The sequence below is a fragment of the Amblyomma mixtum genome, chromosome 10, assembly GCF_055824585.1.
Source record: "Amblyomma mixtum isolate Tamu chromosome 10, ASM5582458v1, whole genome shotgun sequence".
Taxonomy (NCBI): Eukaryota; Metazoa; Arthropoda; class Arachnida; order Ixodida; family Ixodidae; genus Amblyomma; species Amblyomma mixtum.
The window spans coordinates 140,990,169-141,014,960 of NC_143021.1; the positions used below are offsets into that span (position 1 = coordinate 140,990,169).

Consider the following 24,792-nt stretch of genomic DNA (forward strand, 5'->3'; position numbering starts at 1 on the left):
GGGTCTCCCAGACCTCCCAAGTCCTAGATCGCAAGACCCTCGTCGAGGTTTACACTTTGGAATAATGCTTTCGCAGTACATAATAGCTGCACCAAAAATTCCGACTTTCTCTATTATCCGCGCATTTTGTCTGGCTCGCAAGTTTGTTTCAATAAACTATCGTTTCCGGGTCTATAACTCCACCACCAATATAAATTCGAACATACGATTCTGAATAAGCTGGCATAACACAATTTAATTCGATTGTGTTGTTAATGCACAAAATGCCAAACGTTTGTTGCTGCATTACGCACACTGGGGAGTGATGCACATTGGGCTGAGAAATCAAGTGCAGATATACAACATTGGAAGCAGAGCCTTCGGTGGTCATCAGTTCACTTCTTAAAAAGAGATCAGTTCTGCTCTCGCAGCCAATTCACGCCAATGTATAACTGATTTTATCGACAGCGGAGCCTAGACGGGAGTTACGCGTTGAACTTCGTGGGAGGCAGTGTATGCGGGATAAACCTCAGCAAAGAAGAGAGTTCAACAGGGAAGTCATTCGTCCAAGTCATGCCCTGCACTAACGTGTTGCTAGGCGACCAGTAAGAAACAAAACAGTCTAACCTGATGGCAGCAATAGCTGACATCATTAATGAACGGATCTGCTTCAGAGAGCAGACCATTCCCAGAGATTCCTTTACAAATACAATTAAAAAACGATTGTTCTGTTAATTCTTCTGACAAAAGGGAGACTTTTGCTATCTAACACTTAAAAAGAATAAGTAAAAGGGGATAAACACCCCTTTATTTCAGGTACAAAAATTTGACTGGTCGCGTCCGAAAAGAAACAGCTCACTTTTTTTTTTTAATTTCAGTACGTTTCTATTTTTAGAATCCATAAAGTATGCAGGCACACATGCATAAAAGTTTTCCTCACTTTGACCTACGACATGAAGGGCGGATTTCGATCGGATTGAATGCGAAAAATGCTCTGCGCTGAATGTTTGCGGTTCTTCGTGTACGCCACAGGGTCGAAGCCAATCAGGAGCGGGCTACTAAGACATTCTTGAAAAACCTTAGTCCTTCTTTGAATTAAAAAACACAAGTTCTCATAGAACTGGAGGTAGTGCGATAGGAGCCAACACCGGTGGAAGTACACTGCACGCAATTCCACATTCGCATTGTTTTTATTTTTGCGCACCTAGAGTTTTTGTCAGTCAATTAACACAGCTTCGGTCATAGAATATTTGAAGTCAATTACCAATTTGGAAGCGACGGCGGTACCATGCCACTGCAGAAACGGCAAAGGTTAGATTGTTTTGTTTCTTACTGGTCGCCTAGCAACACGTTCGTGCAGGGCATGACTTGGACGAATGACTTCCCTGTTGAACTCTCTTCTTTGCTGAGGTTTATCCCGCATACACTGCCTCCCACGAAGTTCAACGCGTAACTCGCGTCTAGGCTCTGCTGTCGATGAAATCAGTTATACATTGGCGTTAATTGGCTGCGAGAGCAGAACTGATCTCTTTTTAAGAAGTGAACTGATGACCACCGAAGGCTCTGCTTCCAATGTTGTATATCTGCACTTGATTTCTCAGCCCAATGTGCATCACTCCCCAGTGTGCGTAATGCAGCAACAAACGTTTGGCCTTCTAGACGCGCACGCAGATCGCCACGTTGTCACAGCAAGACGTACTCCACGGGAGATACTTTTTCTACTATTTGATATAAGCTTAGTCTACAGTTTGACGTCTTGTATAAAATAAATTGATGTGTCATCAATTTATCAAATAAATTAATAAGTTAGGTGCAGAATTGCTTTAAAGTGGTTGTAGTGTACGCTAGGCATTCCTGCGGAAGGTTCGGAAAGACATGGCTAATGGTTGTCGGAGGAAATTTCTGCGGATTTACGTATTTATTCCCCACTCCCTCCTGTTTGACTGGAGCTCGTCCGAGCTATACCATCCCATGATTCATATCATGGAAACTTCGAGTGGATTGCCGGTTAGACCGGTCCTCCTTTATTTCTCGTCTGATACAGGAAGGCTTTACCAAACAGGAAAGCAGCTTCCCGTCGCGGTTAAGTTTGTGAAAGCTACAACCTCACAGGTATATTGTGAATTTAAAGATCAGTACGAAGGGATTGGTAGCAGGTGTGGTCGGTTATAAAAAACGCGTCCACTGCTTAGAATTCAGGAAAGGATAATCTTTATACCGTTTTTCAGCAGTACACCAGATAAGAGTAAAATAGACTTTTATGGCCTAATATTCACGGAGGTGAGACATCGGTGGGTGATCGACACTGACCTTAACAGTGAGTTATATGAATATTTTGATTCTCCCCTTTGCCAAGTTATCAGTGTTAGTGAAAGCGACCTTAACGTTAGTGAAGACCGCTACCAACGGTGCAAGATTTACCGGAGAGTGAGTGCGTCTGAGGTCTTTTATCGCGATTCGGCAAGCATACCCGGGTTCCCAAAGGAGAGACGATTCGCGCTGTATTGGCCATTTATGGCAAGGTGCATGGAGACGTTAAGAAAATATCTGAAGCTTTGGCTTTTATTGAAGGATACCGAAGCCTGAACAACACTTTGCACATAGAGAAAATGGGGCTTTGGCGAGATTTCAAATACAAGGTTATTGACTTAGTCCTCCTTCCTACTGGTAGCAGCATTTTATCAAGTGGAGACGTTTACCCATACGCGCAATATTCCCTGTTCCTCTGTGCTTCTTCAGCCGGCGTAGAGTAAGCAATAGAATCACCTTTATGGATACCTGGACATCATGCGCATACTTATGCTTCGCTTTAGTTGGAGCCGCGTCTACAATAGGCGTCTTTACATTTACCCGCTGTCACCAACTTTTTGAATCGCAACGAACGTTCCACGCGGGAAGCTATTTGCTGCTGCTTTCATGCGCACTTCTGTGAAGGAGTCCTCCGATGTCTGCGGCTGACTCTTTAATAAATCGACACCTGGCAACTGCTTTCTGGGCCCTAGGCATGCTCCTTCTCAACAATTATATACTGTCCAGCATTACAGCCACCCGAAGCGTTCCGATTGTTTCAGGCAGTGTGAAATCCTTCCGAGAAATTCAGTCTCGAATTGAGATAGGCTACACTTGGCTTTGCTTAAAGGCCCCCTGCCCACCCGCGGCCAGCAGACACTCTCTACCTCACTTTGAGCGAGCCTCCTCTCCTTCCATTCCCTCCTCTAAATTTTTCTCTCCCGCTCCTCGTCGAGTAGGCTCGGCAAGGCAAAATAACCCCTTCCTTCTCCGGTGTAAGCCGGAGGCGTGGTGTCTGTGGAGTGCGTCACAGGGCGACGTCATGGCCCCGCCTTCAATAGAATTCTTTTCTTGGTTTTTGCATTTTCTCCGCACACTGAACGATCGAGAGGCGCGATCGGCTCGACCACCTAGACTTGTTAGCGAGCGCATCCTTTCATACATCTGTTTGTCATTCCCAGTTAACGAGCCACCTTTTCATTTTCTTTTAGGCCTCCCCACCGTTTCACGAGCGGAGGGGCGGAAGTCGGTTGTGTTCGAAACACACGGCGAAGCGCGGACCCGGCAACCGCCCGTTTGCTTTTCTCCATGCGTGTTTGTGTTCTGTGTGTTTGTGTCTTTTCTCCGCTCCAAAGCATATGTCATTCATTGGAGTCAAGGCGTACGCAAGATGCACGAAAGATAAGCGGTATGTGTGCGGAGCGGTAAAGTGGGCGAGCGAGGGAAAGGCTCTGCTGCACTACTAATTAAAACCTTGTTTTGGGGGGCTCGCATAGAAGAAAAGAAACTGAGAAGGGAGCGCGCACGCAGAGCGTCTCGTGACGGGATCACGGCGGGGGGGGGGGGGGGGGGGGGGGGCGAGCCAACTCCCTCAGTTTTACTGTTTTTTTACTTTTTATGGCTAGGGTTCAAGGCTGTCGCCGCACGCTCCCTCCGCAGTTTTTTTTTTTTGTTCCTTCATGCGGGTTTGTAGGCATGAGCCAGAACAGAAGGCGCTGCGGAAAGCGTTGTGCAGACGACGCGACGCCAAGGCTACACCCAACCTTCTCCCGTCAGTCAGAACGATGCACCAATGGAGTGCCTTTAGCGAAAGTAGCCCCCCTTGACGTCAGCGGGGTGCAGAGTAGTGGGCCGGGCCCGTTTTTGAAGGAAGGAAAGAACGAACGGGCTTTGATTTGAATTTTCGCAGCTTTTCGGGGCGCGCATGGCTCTAGTATTTTGCAGAGGTTATCTTCGATGCCTCATCTATGCAGTGGGCTTGTTTTTCAAAAATGTCCGGACCCTGGTCAGTGGCCCTTTAAGCATGGACTGGATTGGGTTCAATAAAGGAGAATTAGAAGATAATAATCTTAAGGATTTCTTTCAAGTCATTTCTAAGGCTATCGACCGGTGCACTAGCAGTTACAAGTATGAAACCGAGATGTCCGTGTGCTACAAAAAGGTATGGGAGAGTTCATATGTTGCATTTTCGACGTGTAACGAGGAGGAAGTGCGTGCGGCTGCACAGTGGAATTTGGCTCCGGGCGATCATTTCACCACAGTGCATCAAGTACCAGCTTTGCATGTTTTGAACCCACTGTGGTAAGTACTTCTGCTTGTCTAGTTGCGCCCTCACATCTGCTGCTCAAGCAAGCGGCAGGGTTTACTCTCAGTGGAGCTTGTCTATCTATGTTTCCAAATTCATTCAGCAGCCTATGAAGGGGCCGACGCAGACCATACATAAGATGTCACCTGTTTTCTCCTTATGATTGGCAAGTCCTAACGGGACGAGGGGCTTCACACTGCAGGAAATAAAATCGTAAAGTTCTGCCTACTCTATAAGCAACAAATGAACTGTTCTGAACGCAGCATAGCAATTCAAACGCATGAACTGTGTGAATCATTCGTTACCAGGCTTCCTATTACTGCGAATTGAAATAGTTTCTCTATGCTTTGCTGCTATCAAAATTTATCGTCATTTTCCTTACAGCGAGCAACACCGCCACCTACTGCTTGCTATCCCTGAACATGGACTAGCTGTTGCTCATCGCATCACGTACATGCCGCAGGAATCAGGCAATAACGATGAGCATGAACTGTTTGTCTTCTACTTTGTATTGTATCTGCTCGGCTGCGCATTATCGGCTGCAGCTCTGGCTGGAGAACGGCTACAGAAATCTTCATGCCGAGAATCGTTGCATAGCCTCTTCACCGAAACAGAGAAATGAAGAATAATCAGTTTATTCTGCCCTCCCATACTGAATTTGTTTTTTCACGGGAAACACGCGCCATATTTACGGACCATTGTTTATCAATTTGGCACAAAAACATTAATCATTCCCATATTACAGAAACGAATTTCCTCTTTGGATAGTGTCCATCACACCTGTTGCGCACCGCCTCCTTTTCAACTATTTTCCAGCGACGCCAAGCCTGCACTTGCTGTGACCCTGCGTTGAAAAGTGCACCGGAGTTCACGTCGTGGGTGTAGTAACCTGTAATTATGTCACGAACGCATATTATACTGCTTGAAATAACCACACTGCTGCGTACATATTCTTTGTTCGGTTTTCAAGAAAAGGTTGCAGTATATTGAAAGTGAGTGAGTGAAAGTTAGCAAAGCATGGCACAGGTAAGGTGCGCACTTTGTCCTTACACTAACATTACATTATATAATGAACCTGCGCAGATAGAGAAACGAAAAGTAATAATATGCAGTAAGCAACAAGGAAAAGTTTAACACTTGAAGTACTTCTGTTTTCGAAACTACTGGGTACGTTTTGCCCTGATGCCGTCCCTATTTACGCAGGCGAACCTATTTCACTCACAAAGCAAAATTTGTCCTACCTTTTAATTGCTTTGAATACCGAGTTTTGCGCACACAATGAAATCATTATTTCTGATGAAGCTGTTAGAGAAGACCACTTAAACGCGTTATGCGAATGCACCGTGCACGCTAGACTCGTTTCAACGTCTATTCAATATCGTTCAACTATATATGTTCAACTATATATTCAACTATACACGGGGTGTTACAGGGAAGACTAACTAATCTTATTAAAAAATAAGCTTTCGAGGTCAACTTTTTCTTGCGAGAACTAATCAGGGGCCGTAGCGGGCGCTATAAAAAGGGTTCCATGTTTTTTAGGTAGATAATTAACTAAATTTTTTTTATTCAAACTTTCAGTTATTGCAGTTAGGTGTCTGTCATTCGGAAATTGTAGAGGATCATTGGTCAACCCGATATCAGTCATTATATTTACGAAAATGTAAATGCGCGCAGAACTACGGCGCTCAGAATCTCCTCGCTCGACACGCCCGCAACGGGCTCCGTTCAACAGCTGGGTGCCGCAGTCATGCCCTAGTGTTGACGTCACTCACAATCGAAAACGTCACACGCACACCGCGCTTTATCAGTGGCCCGAACGGAAAGAGGACCTCAGTGGTTGCCGTCTGCGTGCAGCCTAGTCGCCCTCCTAATGCGGCTTATAATTACTGGTGTCCAGCTCGCACGCCGTGACTTGCAAAAAAAAGTAAGAAATGTGTAGCCTAGAAACGAGCAATATCAAATTTTTATGGAGCGCATTGGCATCGCCTATTTTATCCTTTCCGCCCCTAAACATAGCTGCAGCTGCGTATGGCCATTTTCCGACGGCTGAGGAAATAGACATGGTTATTGCCTACGTGAACGTGGATGGAAGCCTCATTTAGCCGCAGGTCTATATAATGCACGACACCCCGTTTTTCGCGTACCATCACTTCATTACTTCCAAGCGTTCAAGCGTTTTCGGACGAACGGAGTGGTCCATTCTCAAATAAGTATTCGGCACCATGTCCTAAGCGAACATATTGAGACCGGCGTCTTGCCCTACATTAACTGAAAGGCACAGAGAGCGCGAGAGAAGTAGCTGACGCATGTCCATCCAATATCCCTTCAGTTTGGAGAGTTTTGTCTAACATTAGATATACCCGTATCACCAATCTCTGTATCAGGGACTCACAGATAACTACTTCCATCGGTGGCTGGCCTTATGCAAATGGTGCCTCATCCAGTGTGACCAAGATGAAAATTTTTTAAATAATCTGCATTGGATAGAAAAGGCCCACATCAAAGAGCTGCGTTAACTTACACAACGCGCACTACTGGTCAGTAGGACACCACCACTGGCTGAGAGAACACAGCCACCAATGATAATTCTCTATAAATGTATGGCGTGGAATTTTTCGCAGCCACATTTTACGGCCATACTTTGTTGAGGGAAACATGACAGCCAAGCTGTTTACAGACTGCATTCAAAAGGATGTGTTTGCGGACTTCGTACCGGTACTTCCACTCAGCGTTGTGCATTCGATGCGGTACCAACACCATGGAGCGCCACCACATTCGTCTTCCTGTGCTGTGCATTTTCTTGACACCAAGTCTCGTTTGTAATAAATTGTGCGCTGCGGGGCCCTTTCTTGGCCACCGATGTCACCAGATTTTACCCCATTGGACTTTCTTCGTTGGGGGCATGGAAAAAGCGTAGTGTATCAAACTGCTTCAACAAGCCTCAGTGAAACATCGTTCAGTGCGTTTATGCAATCGTGCGTTCACTGAAACATCGCGTGCAGCTGTGTATTGGTATGCAAGGCCATCATTTTGAGCATTTGCTCTGAGAACCTCAACGTTCCTACAGAAATAAACGTTTCATGACTGCGGCCACAGTGTATATTTTCCTGTGTTTTGCAAATCGATAACTAAATTCTGGAGCGAAATAGCCTTAGAATGTTTTCAAAAGTGACCTCGGGAGTATCACAGAGCGAAACTATTTGCACCGGTGAATGCATGCTCAGGATCGCAGGCCGTGGTCTCACTCGGCGCTCCTGATAAGTTATATTTGAGCGGGTGAGGAGGCTCCAGCAGATGATGAACACCACGCACCAAACTGCCCCAAACTGACTCGCCGCATTCCGAAGGTGACGATAACACGGAATGTCGTAGGGCAGCATTAACTAGCAGGGACACGCCCCCGCCTTGGGTATTCCTGTCGCGATGATATATTTCAAAACCGGCAGACTAGACTTCACTGTTTAAAATAGAATTGTAAAGCCAAGATTCTGTGCCGATTGCAACATGTGGATTTACGGCCGAGATCAAAAGTGCAAAGTCATCTCTTTTGTTTTCAATACTTCGGCAGTTTACAACGAGTATGGTCAAGGCCTTCGATGCACTTACTGAACTATTATGCCGACCTTCCATAGATTTACTCCATCCAGTCGCATGTCTTGTTTCTAGCTATCTGTTAATCTCGACAACTCGGTCTTTCTCGGTGTCGTAGCAAAAGCATTTCCCATCCATCACCAGTTTATCATGCCGTAGTTTAAAAGATTATGACAAAGAACGGGCGTACTGCACAAGTTTTGAACGCGCTTGTCTCACTGCAAAAGTGAAATCCTCACGAATAGTATAAGCGGTTTGCTTCAGTATAGCGGCGTGTGAAACCACTCCTTCCTTATCTTTGTAACTGCAGAATCTGATCACAATCGGACGGTTTTTATTAGGCTTATATTATCCCAGTAGATGTACACGCCCGATACTACTTGCGCTAACAAGTTCACCCAGGCTTGACAGGAAAATTGATCCCGCTTTTTCTTCAGATTCCACCCAGCCCTCCTCTGCAGAGTCAGGTAAACCGCAAAGCACCAAATTATATTTACGTGATTGGTTATTAGAATCCTCTAATGACACTTTCAACTGAGCAACCTCCCGGGTTAAACAGTGAACCGCATCAGCATCTAAAGGTTCACTTTGTTCATTCCGGCTCAGAGAGAGCTCTAGTACAGCGACTCTGCCCGCCAGTTCATTTAGGGAAGCAGTCACCACATTGTGCTGCCCTCGTACAGCTTTTAAGTCCCACAAGAATTGTGTTTTAACGTTTTCTAATCGCGTCACAATTTCATAAAGGGAAGTTATAGTAGCCAGCGGAGAGACACCGCTATCCGGGCCGGAGTTTCGCTCAACATCTACGCAGAGCAACAATAACTAACGGGCAGTAAATTTACAAGCAAACGGAGTACAGCTACTCCAACGTTGCTTAACAAATAGTATACAGTCGAACACAGCGTCGGGGCACGACACCGCAATGAGACATGGATTAGACTTGCGATACGTCTTCGCGAAGGGTTGATAACTAACCTGCACAAAGAAGGAGATTGAACTCATGCCGGAAGCGATGTCGAGCCCCCAGTGCCGCACACAGAAGTGGCGATTAAATAGGCGCACTGCGTCCCAAGCGTCACTGGTGTACCAGGTTGCCTGACGAGATGCTCCGTTACTGTCAAAGTCTGTGGCAGTTGAAGTGGCTCCGCAGAGGCGGAAGCCAGGAAAGTTCCAGAAATGTTGCTGACGGCCACATGTGTGTGGGCTGGGTCCGCGAGTAGAAGAGTTTCGTCCAAGAATGGGATGGTAGTGGAAAGGTAGGCCAGGACCTGTACAAAGAAGGGGATTGAGCCCATGCCGGTAGTGATGTCGAGACCCCTCACGCGTTTGCGCGTTTCGATGCCGCGTTTGCGATGCCGAGTTCCTCTGCTAAATTTCTACCTTCACAGATCTGGTCTGGCGGTTTCTACACTGTGTCCATTTTGTGTCGTGCCTGAGACAGTGGATCACTACCTGCTGTTCTGCCGCCGCTTCTGGTCTTTGACGACGCGCTGATGAGAAATCCGTTTTCACTAGGTGGGTCTGCCTGTGTCCACTGCGGTTGTGCTTTCCTTTGGCGCTTCTTCGTTTGGACTAAGCAACAGGAGTGCGCGCTGTGCTTTTCAAAATTTTCTTCTAGAAACGCAGCGACTCCAATGCTAATTTAAATTTTATATTATTTGTTTTTTTTTCTATTTATTTCTGTTTTTTTTCTGATTTTCAAAAATTGATCTCAATATTTTATTTTTCTCTCAATCAGTGCAAAATTGAACCATTACATGTGTTGCATTCTAATTTCCACATAAAGCCATCGTCCCGTCTTCGATCTGCAAGCTAATAGGTCCCCTGTCGTTGCCTCGTCCAATCTGTCAGCCTGTGCCATATTACTAATGGTTTTCCTCTATAAATGCTCCTCTTTCAAACAGTTCACCGCCTGTGTCTTGGGTACTTCCTCGTAGTATGTGCCATTTTATTTGAGGCCAACCGACCAACCAACGGTACGGGTTGTTTGTTTTGAAAAGCCTGCCACGCTGTGCGTTTTATTCTGCTGGTTCGCTGCTACCCTGTAAATTCTCTACAGTGGTGACTCCGGCCAACGGCATGACCGACCCCAGCCCTACCGCTACAGGCGGCCTTCCGCCTGACGCTGCCTTGCGCCCACGGGAGGTCGCAGCTATCCAGCTCCGCCTGCCGACATTGTCTGAAGCATCGGCAGATCTGTTTAGTCCAGGTAGCCATTTTCTCTCTGCACCACGTCACCTCGGAGGTATCTCGGTTTCGTCACTTACTTTCCAATCTGCCTCCTGAGGTGGCTCAAGAGGTGGCGGATGTCATCGTTAGACCCTTGGGCGAGACTCCGAACCGGCGACTTAAGCAGTGCATTCTGGACCGCACCACGGTCTCTGAGGCTGTGCGCCTCCAGCAGCTGCTCACCTGCGAAGAGCTTGGAGACCGCCGCCCTTCCCAGCTACTCACTAGCATGCGGGAGCTCCTGGGCGCAAGCAACGCCGACTCTTCCTGCAGCGTTTGCCGCAGTCTACCCGCCTCGACTTGGCTGCTGCGGGGGGCCTGCCCCTTGACTGCCTCGTCCAGCTAGCTGATCGAGTCCACGACGCCCTCTCCTCTCCACCAGAGCCTTCTGTCATTTCACGATTACAGACCCGGATCGACCAGCTGGACGCTTCTCTCCATGCCCTTCGGACATCCTCTTATGCCCAGCACGGTTTCTTCTCACGTCCTCGCCGCCGTTCGTCTTCGCCGAGGGGATCGCGCTCTTCCAGTCCTCGCAGTCAGCGTATTTTCTGGTATCACGGCACTTTTCAAGACCGCGCCTGCGAATGCACTGCACCACGCAACTGGTCGGGAAACACGCTGCGAGACCACTGACGGCGGCATGTGACCTCGCCCTACACCCTGGCCGCTTTTTCGTGGTCATGGATCGCATTTCCGGCCTCCGTTTCCACGTCGACACTGGTGCTAAAGTCAGCGTACTGCTGTCCTCGAAGGCTGACCGTACTTCCAATTCACCTGCACTTACTGTCCGTGCGGCCTACTCAACCTCTATCGCCACGTATGGTCCCCGGTCCCTCACTCTGGGCCTTTGCCTGCGGCGCACGTTTCGATGGGTCTTTATCATCGCCAACGTCCATCAACAGATCCTCGATTCCCACTTACTGACGCATTTTGTACCGGAGGTCAGCATGCGTCGCCATCATCTCATGGACAGTACGACGCGCCTTTCCATCACGGCGTTATGTCGGCTGTGCTTCCACTGGAATCGGCACGCTGATCCCATCATGCCCATATGCCCAAGTCCTCACAGACTTTCCCGAAGTAACGAGGCGTTGTAATCTCCGCCAGCCAATCAATCATGATGTAACCCATCGCATTTCACGCGTGGTCCAACCGTCGCAGCTCGTCCACCCCACCTCTTCAGTGAGCGCCTGGCGATTGCTAGACGGGTATTCGACCCCATGCTCCCGCTGGGTATTATTCGTCCTTCGTTCAGCACTTGGGCCTCACCGCTCCATCTGGTGCCCAAGAAGGAACCGGGTGCCTGGCGTCCGTCTGGTGACTTCAGGTCTCTCAACGCTCACACGGTCAACGACAGCTATCCCCTTCCACACATTCAAGACTTCACTGGACATCTGGAGGGATGCAAGATTTTTAGCAAAGTGGACCTTGCCAAACGTAACATAAAGTTCCCGTTGAACCGGCCGATATGCCGAAGACGGCCATCACTACACCCTTCGGCCTGTTTGAGTACGTCCGCATGCCCTTTAGGCCACGCAACGCAGCTCAAACTTCTCAAAGATTCATTGCTGAAGTGATGCGCGGACTCCCGGCTTTATTTGCCAACATCGACGACGTCCTCGTCGCAAGTCCTACTCCCCAAGATCACGAGCAACACCTCCGGGAACTCTTCTAACGCCTCCAAGTATTTGGCTTGGCCGTCAACGCCCAGAAATGTGTTTTCGGCCCTTCCGAGCTCGAGTTCCTGGGCCACGACATCTAGGCGCAGAGAATTCATCCATTGTCTTCTCACGTCAAAGTTTTTCAAGACTTCCCAGTACCCACTACCCTACGCAAGCTCCGCGAGTTCCGGGGTCCAGTGAGTTTTTCCCGGCGATTGATCCCGCACTGCGCCGAGCTTCTTCACCCCCTGAATTTAATGAGAGGCGAGAGTGCTACATTGCGCTATCAGAGGACTTCCTTCGAATTAAATAAATGGTTCATAACTGAACCCTCCTTCTGTCACTTATCCAGCCTCAAGACGTTGGTGTCTTCATTTTTTGTCGCAATATTGCTTTGTTATCCTTCAAAGCTCTCAGGCGGCCATGGACATTTAACCGTTCTTGTGTAGGAACAGTACTACAAGTGTAGGAACTACACAACGATGTCGTTCAGCAAAAAAGGCAACAATAAGGAGCATTCATAAGAGTAAAGGTAAAAAGCACATAATAAATATTATGCCCTGTTAGAATAAATATCTTTCTCATAAAGTAGCTCAAGTTTCTGAAAACCGACTTAATTTCCGTATACACAAGAAAAATTTCGGTCAACACAATCTGTGTGGTGCATTGATTTCTTTACTGTTGGCTAAGCCACGAAGACACGGATCACCTACGAAAGCCCTTACGCATTTTATTAGATATCTCGCAAAATCCAGGACAGATACCATATTGTGGGTAGCATGACGTCATAAAACGTACATTAGCATAACAAAGTTTGTTCAAACCTTCAGTCGCAATGTTTTTTTCTTTAATTAGAGGCAGCTGTCCAGAATAAATCTCCTACTAAATTATTTTTTGAAATGTTTTTAACTTTGAATGAAGTTTCTTGGTAAAATTCTTGCAAACACCAGGCGTACACCGCCTCGTTCCACACCATTCAGCAGCCGATGGCTAAGCAATGAACACAGGGGATTGCCGATTTTCTTGGTTCACTATGTTTTGAGGCAGCTGGTCGAAACATTATCCACAGAAGAGGTGACCAGTGCTTGAGCGTACCTTCGCTTCGCCTATAGAAGAAAGAGATTAATTTCATAGATATGGGCCAGTAAGTGCGATTATTGGATGAATGTTGGTTTTGCTAGTGTTGCGTGCCTTTCTTATAAATTGGGTTATGGTGTGGCATACTGCGTTATCTAAGGCATACGGCGACGTATTTGGCACTGCACACAGAGTCAACAATATTTGTGATGAGCAAATCGACGTGGGCAAGGCTTGGTTTACACAGAAAGAAGGGCCCACTGTAGAAGAAATGTACTTGAGAAAAAGACGTTTTTGGGAAAGTTGGTAACATTCTTAATTCATTCCGGCAGCGAAGAAGCACAAACACACAGAGAAGAAACACGCAAAAACATGGACGAACGAACACGGACGAACACGTACAAAGAAGCGTTCGTCCGTGTTTTTGCGTAAAAGCTCCCGGAGCTTTTATTTCAGTACTAAGCTTATAAGGAGGCGTCCGCTACGCAGCCATGAAAACTCATTCTTTTGATAAACATCACTGTCATGCCTGCACAAACAGCGGTGGCACAGCTGGCCTAGCTGGAGTTCAGGTACTGGTGCACTTGTTGCAGCTCCTCCTTACTGCAGTACTACTCGAACTCGTCTTTTTGATTTGTGTTGCAGTTTTGCTGATTGGTTTATCAGGGTGCTGGTTCCACCAGTGCCAGTACCTGTGCTCCCTTGAAGAGAAGCTACCTCCGCACTTGTCACGGGTAAACAGCACGCGTTGAACAGCACCCGCTGCAATTAGAAAGAAAGCGAACAACCGAAAAATTTAGAGAAAATATTGTAACAAATGTTCCTTCAAATTAATATTCGCGGATGACAACCGGGATGTGTTAGTACCCCTTTACCTCAGCTTTAGAATGGTAATAGCGAGTGACCGACCGCAGAGTGCGCTCCAGCAAATCGCACATTTATCACAAATAGTTAGGCAGCCAAAGGAGCGAGGACGCTCTGTGTTAACGTCTTTTACAGGGTGATGAAAATAAAGAATTCATCACTTTTCTTTGTTATCACTCATTCAAGCGGTGACGATCTCTGTGAAACTGCTGCTCTCAGGCTTGACCGATAACTTCCCTGAGGAGTTTGTGCGCAAGCCGAAAGGGGGGAGATACTCATCAGCTCCAGATGGTAGTTTACACTGTTCGCGGATCGAACGCGGTGCGCAGCTGCTATACAAGTTACCATGGAGGAACTCAGGGCCAATGCTCATCGTCCCGGATGCGACAGTCGCATGTATTTGTTTTGAAAATTTCAAGAAGTGTGTGTGGACGACAGCCCCGCTAATAAAATTTTATCAAAATAAAACCCTCCAAGAATTTCACTGTCTTTTCGTCTAAGGTGTACACATGAGGGCAGAGTGCACAGAATCGAAAGTTTGTTATAGCGCAGTGGAACCAAGCCAAACTTTTATTGAATAAAAGAATAAAAAACATTTTCGCGACTTAGATTCGAACCAGCGGCGGCCCAAAAAGATGAGCTTCTCTGGCCACTGCGCGAGAGCACTATGCCATTGCCACAATTTTTTTCTTTATTGCATTGCAATCAAACCCGCTAATGCACCAATTATTTTACGTATCATCTTCATCATCAGCCCCACTACGAACACTGCAAGGCGAAGGCCTCTTCCTTGTCTCTCCAATTAACCCTGTCCCTCGCCCGCTGTGGCTACACTAGACACGCAAACTTATTAAAATCTAATCCGCCCACCTAACTTTCTGCCGCCCCCTGCCACGCTTGCCTTCTCTTGGAATCTACTCCCGTTACCATTAAGGACCAATGGCTTCTAGCATTGCCAAAAAGATTCCCTGACCAAGCCCGTTTCTTCCTCTTGATTTTGAAGAAGATGTAATTACCACGTCTTTCACCCCTGGCCCACTATGCTCTCTTCATGGCACTCAAAACTACACAAATAATACATCTTTCCGTAGCTCGTTGCATTGTCCCTAAATTAAGTTGAACCCTCTTTGTTAGCCTCCACGATTTTGCCCCATAGGTGAGTACCCGTAACATACAGCTGCTCTATACTTTCCTCTTGAGGGATATTGGTAACCTGCATTCGTGGCCTCAAAGAACCTGCCATATGCGCCAACCTCGAGGTTCCCTTGCGAGGCTGTTGAACATTACTTTCGTTTTCTGTATGTTAATTTTTATACCCACCGTTTTGCGCTGCCTAACTCATTGCCCATGCTTTCCAGCTCATCTCCTGGGTGGCTTAGCAAGGAAATGCCATCAGCGAATCGCAAATTTTTAGGTATTCTTCATTAACACGTATCCCAGAATGTTCCCAATCTAGGCTTCAGAACACGTCCTCGTAATAGACAGTCAATAGCATTGGCGAGATCGTGTATCCCTGCAAGACACCCTTTCTTGCTGTAATTTTATTGCTGACTTTATTGCTGACTTCAGTCGTTAGAGATATCTTGCAACATTTTCGCATAAAACTCTTCTACACCCTGATTCCGCAATGCCTGTACGACAGCTGACGTTTCCACGGAGTCCGATGCTTTCTCGTAACGAATGAACGCTATACATAGGAGTTGGTGATATTCAGCTCATTTCTCAATAATCTGATTGATATTGTGAATATGGTCTATTGTCGAGTATCCTTTATGAAAGCCTGCCTGATCATTTGGTTGATTTAAATCTCAGGTTACCGTAATTCTATTTGCGATTAAATCAAATCAAATCAAATCAAATCTTTATTTCAGCACCGCAAAAATGCTGAGGGTCGTGGACAAAAAGCCTCTTTATGGGCTTGACTAGGCCCACGGCCCTTTTCTACATGGCAGCATGGCATACAGCAAGAGAAAATTGTTCTAAGTTAATTGTACACAGCTCTCAGAAAAAAAAAGAGAAAAAAGAAAAAAAAGAAAGAAAAGGAACACAAATGGAAGTTCACAGAAGGTAAGCGACTTGGTACAGTTGTTAGGAATATAAATACAGGCATGTATGAAACAAATCTACTATGAAGGCAGTTCTTAATAGCATAGAAATATTGCATGAAATGTCAACAAGAGAATGACTGCAATAAAAACTAAACAATGACTAAAGAAATATAAAATTCGTAACAAAAAGAAAACCGAAAAAAAGAAACTTCTACCTACATTTGTTTAAGTATGAGGGAAGGAGATGACGCAACATTTGAAGTCCATAATTTGTTCGTGAGTATGGAATTTCCCAGGTTTCAGCTTGTCGTGTAGTACGAATACTAGTTTTTAGCTTTAGGTTTGCAATCTTAACTAATGCGGTATTATTCTTTTTTATGCCACCTTCATAGCGCCTGAACAAGTTAGCATCGTACATGTCCGGGATAGGAAGTAAGTTTAATTCAGTAAAAAGTGGTTGTGTGTGACTGTCAAATGGAGTGTTCATGATGGCGCGAATTGCTTTCTTTTGAGGAATGTAGAGTTTATTTTTATTTGAAACAGTAGTAGTGCCCCATACCAGGTGACAGTAGTTTAGACTTGATAGAAATAATGAATTATATATTAGAAGTTTAATGCATTTTGGTAAATATGATCGTAATTTTAAAAGAATACCAGACACGCGAGAGACCTTTGTAGCAACTGATTCCACTTGCAAGTTCCATGACATGTGTTCATCGAAGAATACTCCTAGACACTTGACTGCAGGCACGATGTCAATTACTGAATCATTCAGCTTTAAAGCAGGTAACTTGCCCAATATACGGTTTTTTGATCTGAAGAAAACAGCTTTAGTTTTTTTTTGTATTTATATTTAGTGAATTTGAACAACTCCAGGATGATAATTCTACGAGTGCTTGGTTGGCGTCTTTAATTATGTCAGCGGGGTTTGATCCGGTAAGAAGCATGGTGGTGTCGTCAGCATACATGACAAACTTTACTACACTGCTAATGTTGATGAGGTCATTAATGTAAATGCAAAATAATAGAGGCCCCAGGATACTTCCTTGTGGTACACCTGCAGTAATTAACTTCAAATCAGAATTTTTATTATTAATGACCACCATCTGTTTACGGTTCTGCAGGTAAGACTTCAACAGTTGTAGAAAAGTGCCACGAAAGCCATAATGACCTAGTTTTTCCAAGAGAGTGATATGATTAGTATGGTCAAATGCTTTAGAGTAATCAATAAATACACCTAATGTGCACAATTGTTTCTCAAATGAATCTAGAATAATTTCCTTTTGTGTTAAAAGAGCAGTTTCTGTCGACAAGCCTTTTATAAAACCAAACTGAGCGCTAGTAATGATATTATGTTTTGTCACGAAAGATGTCATCCGGCAATGTATTAGTTTTTCTAAGCCCTTTGAGAAAACCGGGAGTATTGAGATCGGCCTGTAATTCGAAAGATCATTTAGATCCCCACCTTTGTGTAAAACTGTGACTTTTGCAATTTTAAGTTTCGTTGGAAAGGTCCCGCAGCTGATGATAAGATTAAACAGATGTTCTAGCACAGAGGAAATTATTTCTAACACGTGTTTTACTGGTGTAATCTGCAGACCGTATGCATCGCAACAGTTGCTGTTTTTTATAGATGCAAAAATGCTGATTACTTCGTTTGCCGTAGTGGGGGAACAAAACGCGCTTTTGGATGTAGTTTCATGTTTCAAGTAACGCATGCAGTTTTGATTATGAGTGCTATTTGTTAGGGACACAAAGTGTTCATTGAAGCAGTTTGCTAATTTTGTATCGGAAATGATTTCGCCTGCCACAGTTATTTCATTTATTCGAGACTGGTGATTTGGCCCCCGACCCAAAATGAAATTTATACGCTTCCAAGTTAATTCTGATTTCTTAATAACACTGTCATTGAACAATTGCTGCAGATACCGCTTTTTTTCATACCGCATGAGGCTATTAACTTTGTTTCTTTGTGTTTTAAATTGCCGTAGTGCATCATTGTCTTTGTGTATGAGGAATTTTTTGTATAATTTGTTTTTTTTTTACGAATTTCTTTTAAGCATCTCTTTGTTATCCAAGGCTTTTTCCCTTTGCGTGTAGGTGTACGTGTCGTGAGAGGAAAACATTTGTCGTAAACATGTTTGAACTTTGCATGGAAGCAGTCGTAAGCTGTTTCTGGATCTGTAATCGATAGGACTTCAGTCCAGTCGACAAGGTTCATTTCATGGCGAAATGATTCCAAACTGACTGTATCTATGTTGCGGATAGTTATCGGTTCTATAGGTGCAAATTTTGGTTTGTGGGTGTGCAGCTTAATAACCAGAAATATGGGAAGATGATCGCTGATACGTGCCCATATGCCTCCCGACAGCAGATCTGGATCATCAATGTTAGTAACAAAAATGTCTAACAGTGTTGATACATCACTTTGAATGCGCGTAGGAGTGTGTATTAAGTGTGTAAAACCATTCATTTCAAGCAATTGGCACAGTTTCGTTTGTTGTGCTGACATCTTAAGTAAAATCTATATTCAAATCTCCTGCCAGTACTAACATATAGGAATTTTCATTTACCCAGCAGAGAAACCTGTCAAGAAATGTGAAAAAATTTGTGATGCATCCTGCCGGGGGTCGATACATCACACAGAAAATAGCGTTAGCAGTTTGAACAGTAAGTAACTCAAAATCATCCGTTATGGAGGAATAAGATTTGACAAAAGTGCAACGTATGGAATTTTTTGCCATTATCATCACACCGCCTCCTCTTTTAGAAGGCCGATTCAAATAATAGCTGGTGTAGCCATTCGTTCGAAGCACATGAGCGTCATCTCTGTACCAAGTTTCGGTCATCATTACAACATCAGGTTCATAACCAAAGCTAGCGATAAGTGCACAAATCTGGTCTTCTTTATTGAATGCTGACTGAGCGTTAATGTGAACGAAAGAAAGTTTATCACTGTTATGGAATACCTTGCCCACATCATGTGGCGTAAAGTATTCGCCCTCCATTGTGTGTCATTTTTTTTTTACTATGCAAAAGACCAGGATAAGCCTACTGCATCTTTTTCAAGTCATCGACATGCTTTACTAGCAGCGTCCTCGAGGTTTCTGTTTTTCTGGCAAATATCTTTCCACCCCTCGTCCAGACGTAACGCCAGCTTTTTTCTTTCTTTTTGGCGGCAGTCATTCCCAAAAGCTTCTTCAGCTCTGGACACAAGTGTTCGTTGATGTAGACGGGGTCACTTTCGGTGAAGCCAAGATCACTCACCAAGACGTGCTCTTTGCGCGCTTTTTCTAGCACAGCATCACGCTTTGCTCGGCAGCGAAACTGAATTATAATATTGGACTGATTTGGGTCCTTCGTCGGGACGCAATGGCACACCTCAACGTCACTGTTTTCGATAGGTTCTCCTATCTTTGTGGCTATTTCTTGAATGATGTTGGGCAGGGTTTCATTCTGAGAAAATGGTACCCCTTTGATTTCTAGGTTTTTATTTCTTGAATACTGCTCGAGTTGGATTATCTTTTCCTCACTTTGAAGAACTCTTGTTTTCAGCAATGCACATTCCGAGCTGAGAGACAGGTTTTCTGCCTTTATTTCAGCATTTTCTTTCTCAACGGCTTTGACCTTATTGGTCATGTCTTCAAAGCACTGGTTAATGAATTCAAGGCTGGTCTTTACTTCTCTGTACTCCTTTCTAAATTCTCTTTCCATAGCCGCGCGCATTTCTTTGAAATCTTGCCGTATTTCTTTCAATAGCTTAACTACTTCAGGTCCCATTGTAGCGGGCAATGCAACACACAATGCAACACAGTATGAGGCACTTTGGCAGCAGCAAACAGCGATAGGCGTAAGAAAAAGTGTGGAAGCAACAAAAATTCACTGCCAACCTGCAAAGCGAGGAAGGGATGCACGTCTTCAGTTACACAGCTCCGTTGCTGTCGCCGCTGCCAAGTGAAGGTGTTCGATGATGGCGTCGTCTTTTAAGCCCTGATGCACCTTGCGGCCGGATGTGGAAACCAGGTGACGCAGTCGTGACGTACTATTGAAGGCAGGTCCACGTGGTGATAGGCTGGATCATCGGCGGCGATATCGGCGGGCCAAAAGTAATCTGCAAAGCGTAAATACCTTACAGAAAAGTAAATATTTTGCAGATGCCATTGGGCCGTAATAATTCACTATCTTCATCAGTGAATACTTTGCAGGCGGCGGGAATTGATCAGTCTGAAGTTTTTCAAGGCGTTTCCATCGCTTTTCTTATTAATTAGGATATAGTTAGCTTTCTTCGTATTTTTGTTTTTCTTTATTTGTGACTTACATTGCACAAATCAAGGAAAAGCAAGCAAAAGGTAGTTTTGCAACTGACAATGGCCTGCTCTTCCTATACAATGAAACACTAAAATACTGTATCGCACTGATTAGGACTAACACATTGTAGGTAATATAGGAAGCATAGGTATGCTCGAGGTCATAGGGCATTCAGTCTGCAGTGTGGCTAGTTTTTCGCGCCCAACTTACCTTCCGTTCTTCAAGAGATCGGCTGTTATCTAATATTCACCAGCTGCTTGCCCCTTTGCATTGCTCCTACGGCTTTCTTTACTTCCTCTTTACTGGCAGGATGTCCCATCTTTCTGCTCTCGTTCAACTCTCATGAACGTTCTGATTACATGGACGACTGCAGAGATGTGTGTAATTCTTCAGCTGCATTAACTATCGTCTCTATATTTCAAATGACATTGCGCTCTTTGTTTCTTAGCGCATACATCTGGTATTTACCTATGCCTAGTTTCCTATTTACACTTTTAGGCTACCAACGTTCTTGAGAGCATGCTTTAGTTCTCTATATTAAACTTCCTTATTCCGGCCACCTTGGGCTAATTCTTAACTTTCGTAGCGCTGACAGTTAGCGTTTCTATATCTGACTTTTTACCTTCTCAGATAGCTTACCGGTACCCTGTCGAATGATCCTACCGCCTACTTCTACTGCGTGCTCCCTAATGATAAACGTGACATTATCGTAGATTGTTTGAAGTTTAAGATCGCCTTCATAAGTTAGGGCGGAATATCTGTTGTGCAGTGATATCCTGAATTCCTCTACTTTCCTTCTTACCGCTAACTCGTTAATGGGCTTTCGCTCCACTGTTTTCGTCCATTCTTCCTTCAGGCCTAATCTATTTCGAGCCCTTACCATTCTGTGATCGCTACTACGCACCTTCGCGAGCACCACCCCGTCCTCTCCGATGCCAGGGTGAGCGCATAGTGTAAAATATATTTAATTTTTATTCTGCCATGGAGGCTCTTCCGCATCCACTTCCTGTTCTTTTCTTTAATGAAGAAGTTATTGATTATCAGTAAGTTATTTCTATCTGCGAGCTCTACTAATAACTCTCCCATTCTATTCCTGGAGGCTATGCCATAGCGGGCTACCGCCTGGTTTCTGGCCTGCGTCTTGCCTACCTTCACACTGGAGTCACCCATTAGTACAGTGTACTGTGATTTTAAGCCGAAAACCTTTAATGGCTCATACTGTCGTGACCAAGGAATGTTAGCAAATGTGTCCGCATTTCGGCGTCAATATATAAAAAAAAAACTGTCGAGGCTGGGAATCGAACCAGGACATTTGGCATTTGAAGTGGAGACGCTACCAATCCGCCACGAAGGCTCAGGGTTTGGTATGAATAAAGGCGCATCTAGTGAATGCATGGGCTTCCTAAATAAAATAAAAACCTAACAAAGGTAAAAAAAAGATAAAAAATAATGTAAACATAAAAATAAACAAAGTGCGCCAGGAAACACTTTCGCCTTGCAGCACTTTGGAGAGCCAAAGTGCCCCCTGAATATTTACTTTGTTCTTTGTCGATGCCACGTCTTCATAGAATCTTCGAACATTCTGGTCATCATGGATGGATGTAAGCGCGTAGACCTCCACTACCTTCATATTGTACCTGTTATTAAGCATAACTGCGATAGCTGCCATTCTCCCATTAATAGAGTACAACTCCTCCATGTTGCCAGCAATATACTGATTGTTTCGAAATCCCACACCTAGTTCTCGTCTGTCGTGTGTCCGCGAATCCACGATTGCACAACACATGCCCGCCGCATAGTACTGTATACGACTAACTATTCCACACACACTATTCCGCTATGCAGACACACATTCTCACAACCGATCACACGTGGCGTTAAACTGCAACACACGCTCGTTGTTGAGCTCTGTTCGAGTGGCATATACAACACACAGTTGCCCAGTACATTCCGCATCATCGTCATCACCAAATACTATGTGGTTTCGAAAAGAACAGGGAGATATGTGAGGAGATACCAGCTGCGTGTTGTGTTCTCCGTCATTCAGTTTTGATCTAGGTACAAAACGGCTGCCATTGGAAAATCTTTCTGAATTCCATCTTCTGGCTATTCATGTTAAAAACAATCAGCAAGGAAAGCATCCCAAACAGAGGACCTTTGTGTTTTTCTCAAAAGAGTTTGTGCTGAAAAATAAAGAAACTTTGGGAACTGTAAACTCCTACACGTGCGTCTAAGCGGGACCTGAGTATAATGCAAAATCAAAACTTTACAAAGCCGGGTTCAAACTTTGCTTTATTTATTATCGAAATATTCTTTACAAAGGTTTAGTCCGCATTACGTAATGCAGGTATTTACGGGGACAATCAGCTTTTCGCTGTGTCAGCGCATGGTTTTTTTTAATTTTACAGGTGCAAACGGATTTTTAAACTAATAATCGTTCCTTTTGAAAGCTAGATCATACAAAGGAGGCATCGATGACGCAGGATAAAGAAAAAATACCTTGCAAACGTTGGCACGTAATTAAGGGCTTAAAACTGAAGACTTGAGTACTCTCAATCTGCCACCAACAGCTTGCGACGCTGCAGTTTGCGACGCTTCAAATATTTTTCAGTCACAGCTGGCAGTAGTTCGTGTACAAAAAAAAAAAAATGGGAGGCGCAGAAATTTCCTCACTTTCGGCGGATGCCTCATCCCCGGGTTTCGATAAATAAGCAGCAGCTAGGAAAAACAATGTGAGAGACAAGCGCTCTAGTTGCAGAATAAAGCTACTGCGACCACCTGGCTTTTATTACAACCTGGCAGTGCAATTTGCAAAAACATTGCAGCACAAGTTTATATGGATGGTCAAAGTTGTGGAGCGCTGCTGACCAAGTAGTAATGACAATAATCATAGAATTAGAAACAAAAAAGAGTAGAACTACGTGTTGTTATTAACGTTTGGAATCAACACGCCCTGCCGTTTCTAAAGTATTTTAAGCTGCGTATGAATCTGCGTTCTTAGTATCAAAACATAGGTCGAATTTTATGCTTGTGTTCACCATAGGACGACAGAAAAAAGAATTGATATTTATAATCTTTATGCGAGTTTTTGTTACTTGTGTAGCCCTATTTACCTGGAATTGTAAGTGTTTTTCGCGTTCAACCTTTCGCAACTCCGCATACAATTAAACAGCCTTCAAGTTCCTTGAAAAAAAAAAGTTTTCATCATTAAGCAAAAGATAGCTTTGAGGCACAAGCGATTGTTCGATGGGGAACAAAAATAATCAGCTGTTGTATACTAAAACTTCAGGGTCTATATGAGATCCTCTGCATCGCAAGATTTTGAATGATTTAACAAAGGCGACCAGGAGACAACACGAAAATGCTGTCTCCTGCACCATGCAAGTTATCAAGATTCTTCCCTATCGCGTCTAAAAAAAAGAACCACAAATGCAGATAATGACGAACTGGGCCATTCAAGAAAGGCGCAACTGGGTTTGTGCACGAAGTTTATTTGTCACACAGCAGTGCCTATATTGGTCAATGTGGATTGGTCTTTCAAAGAGAGAGCGAGAGAGCTGACGTTCCTCTTGAAAGCAAGGTAACTGGAGAAAAACACGAACAACACAAACAGAAGTGGAAGGGACGCGGACAGACTGACAACTGAATTTTTTTGTATGAAAGATCGTAAAGGAAATTTTTACAGCCTGTCTTCTGGTGAGTATTCCCACGTTAAAAATCATTGTTGTGCGTGCAAAAAAAGAAAGTGGAGAAGTTGGCCTTCCGCTTCTAGACAAGACAAACATTTTTTACAGGCACAGTGACGCCGTACCTGAGAGTTGTTCGTGACCTATATTATACAGAAAAAAAAAATGTGTGTCCTAGCGATCATTTCGTTGAACTTTCAGATTGTGAAGCGCAATTTCTAGGCGTGAGAATGTGACCACAACTACTTGGCAGCGATGACCACGTGGTTTATTTTTTTCGCGCATTCGTCTTTCATCGAATAAAATTCAGTTGTGAGTGCGCCTGTTCTCGGCACTTCTGTTTCGGTTGTGCGTGTTTTATGGCGCAGTGACGTCATTTTCAAGACGCGCATCCGTCGAGTAGCCCAGCTTGCCTCCCTACTACAGCAGAGGTTGCAAAAATAATGCTGGAAGCTATTCAAAAAAAAAAAAATCTTGCAGAGAAATCATTCAAGCCTGCAATATTTCGATGGCCAGTGACAGATAGGTTGGCACGCTCCCTGTTTCGTTATCATAGAAGGAAGTAACGTTTCTCGAAGATTTTGTGAATTACAGGAAAGTTTTTGCTATTGCTGCCGCTTTCTAATGGTTCTCTTGTTTTTGTGTTTATTATTTTACCCTTGACACTGCATTTGGTATGAACGTTCTACTTTGCATTTTCTATGGTCCTTGTTTTGGAATGTCGTCCACTGTTTAGTTGTGCGCCGTCG

General features: G+C 44.6%; 1 protein-coding gene across 1 annotated transcript in view; it reads left to right on the forward strand.

The window, feature by feature from the left end:
• The window catches only part of LOC149327123 (retinaldehyde-binding protein 1-like), a 161,805-nt gene extending 143,641 nt beyond the window's left edge, over positions 1–18,164 (forward strand). Inside the window, exon 4 of the mRNA XM_089564794.1 lies at positions 18,150–18,164. Coding sequence (XP_089420920.1) covers positions 18,150–18,164 — 15 coding nt within the window. The remainder of the gene's footprint in view (positions 1–18,149) is intronic.
• Positions 18,165–24,792: the final 6,628 nt, after the last annotated feature.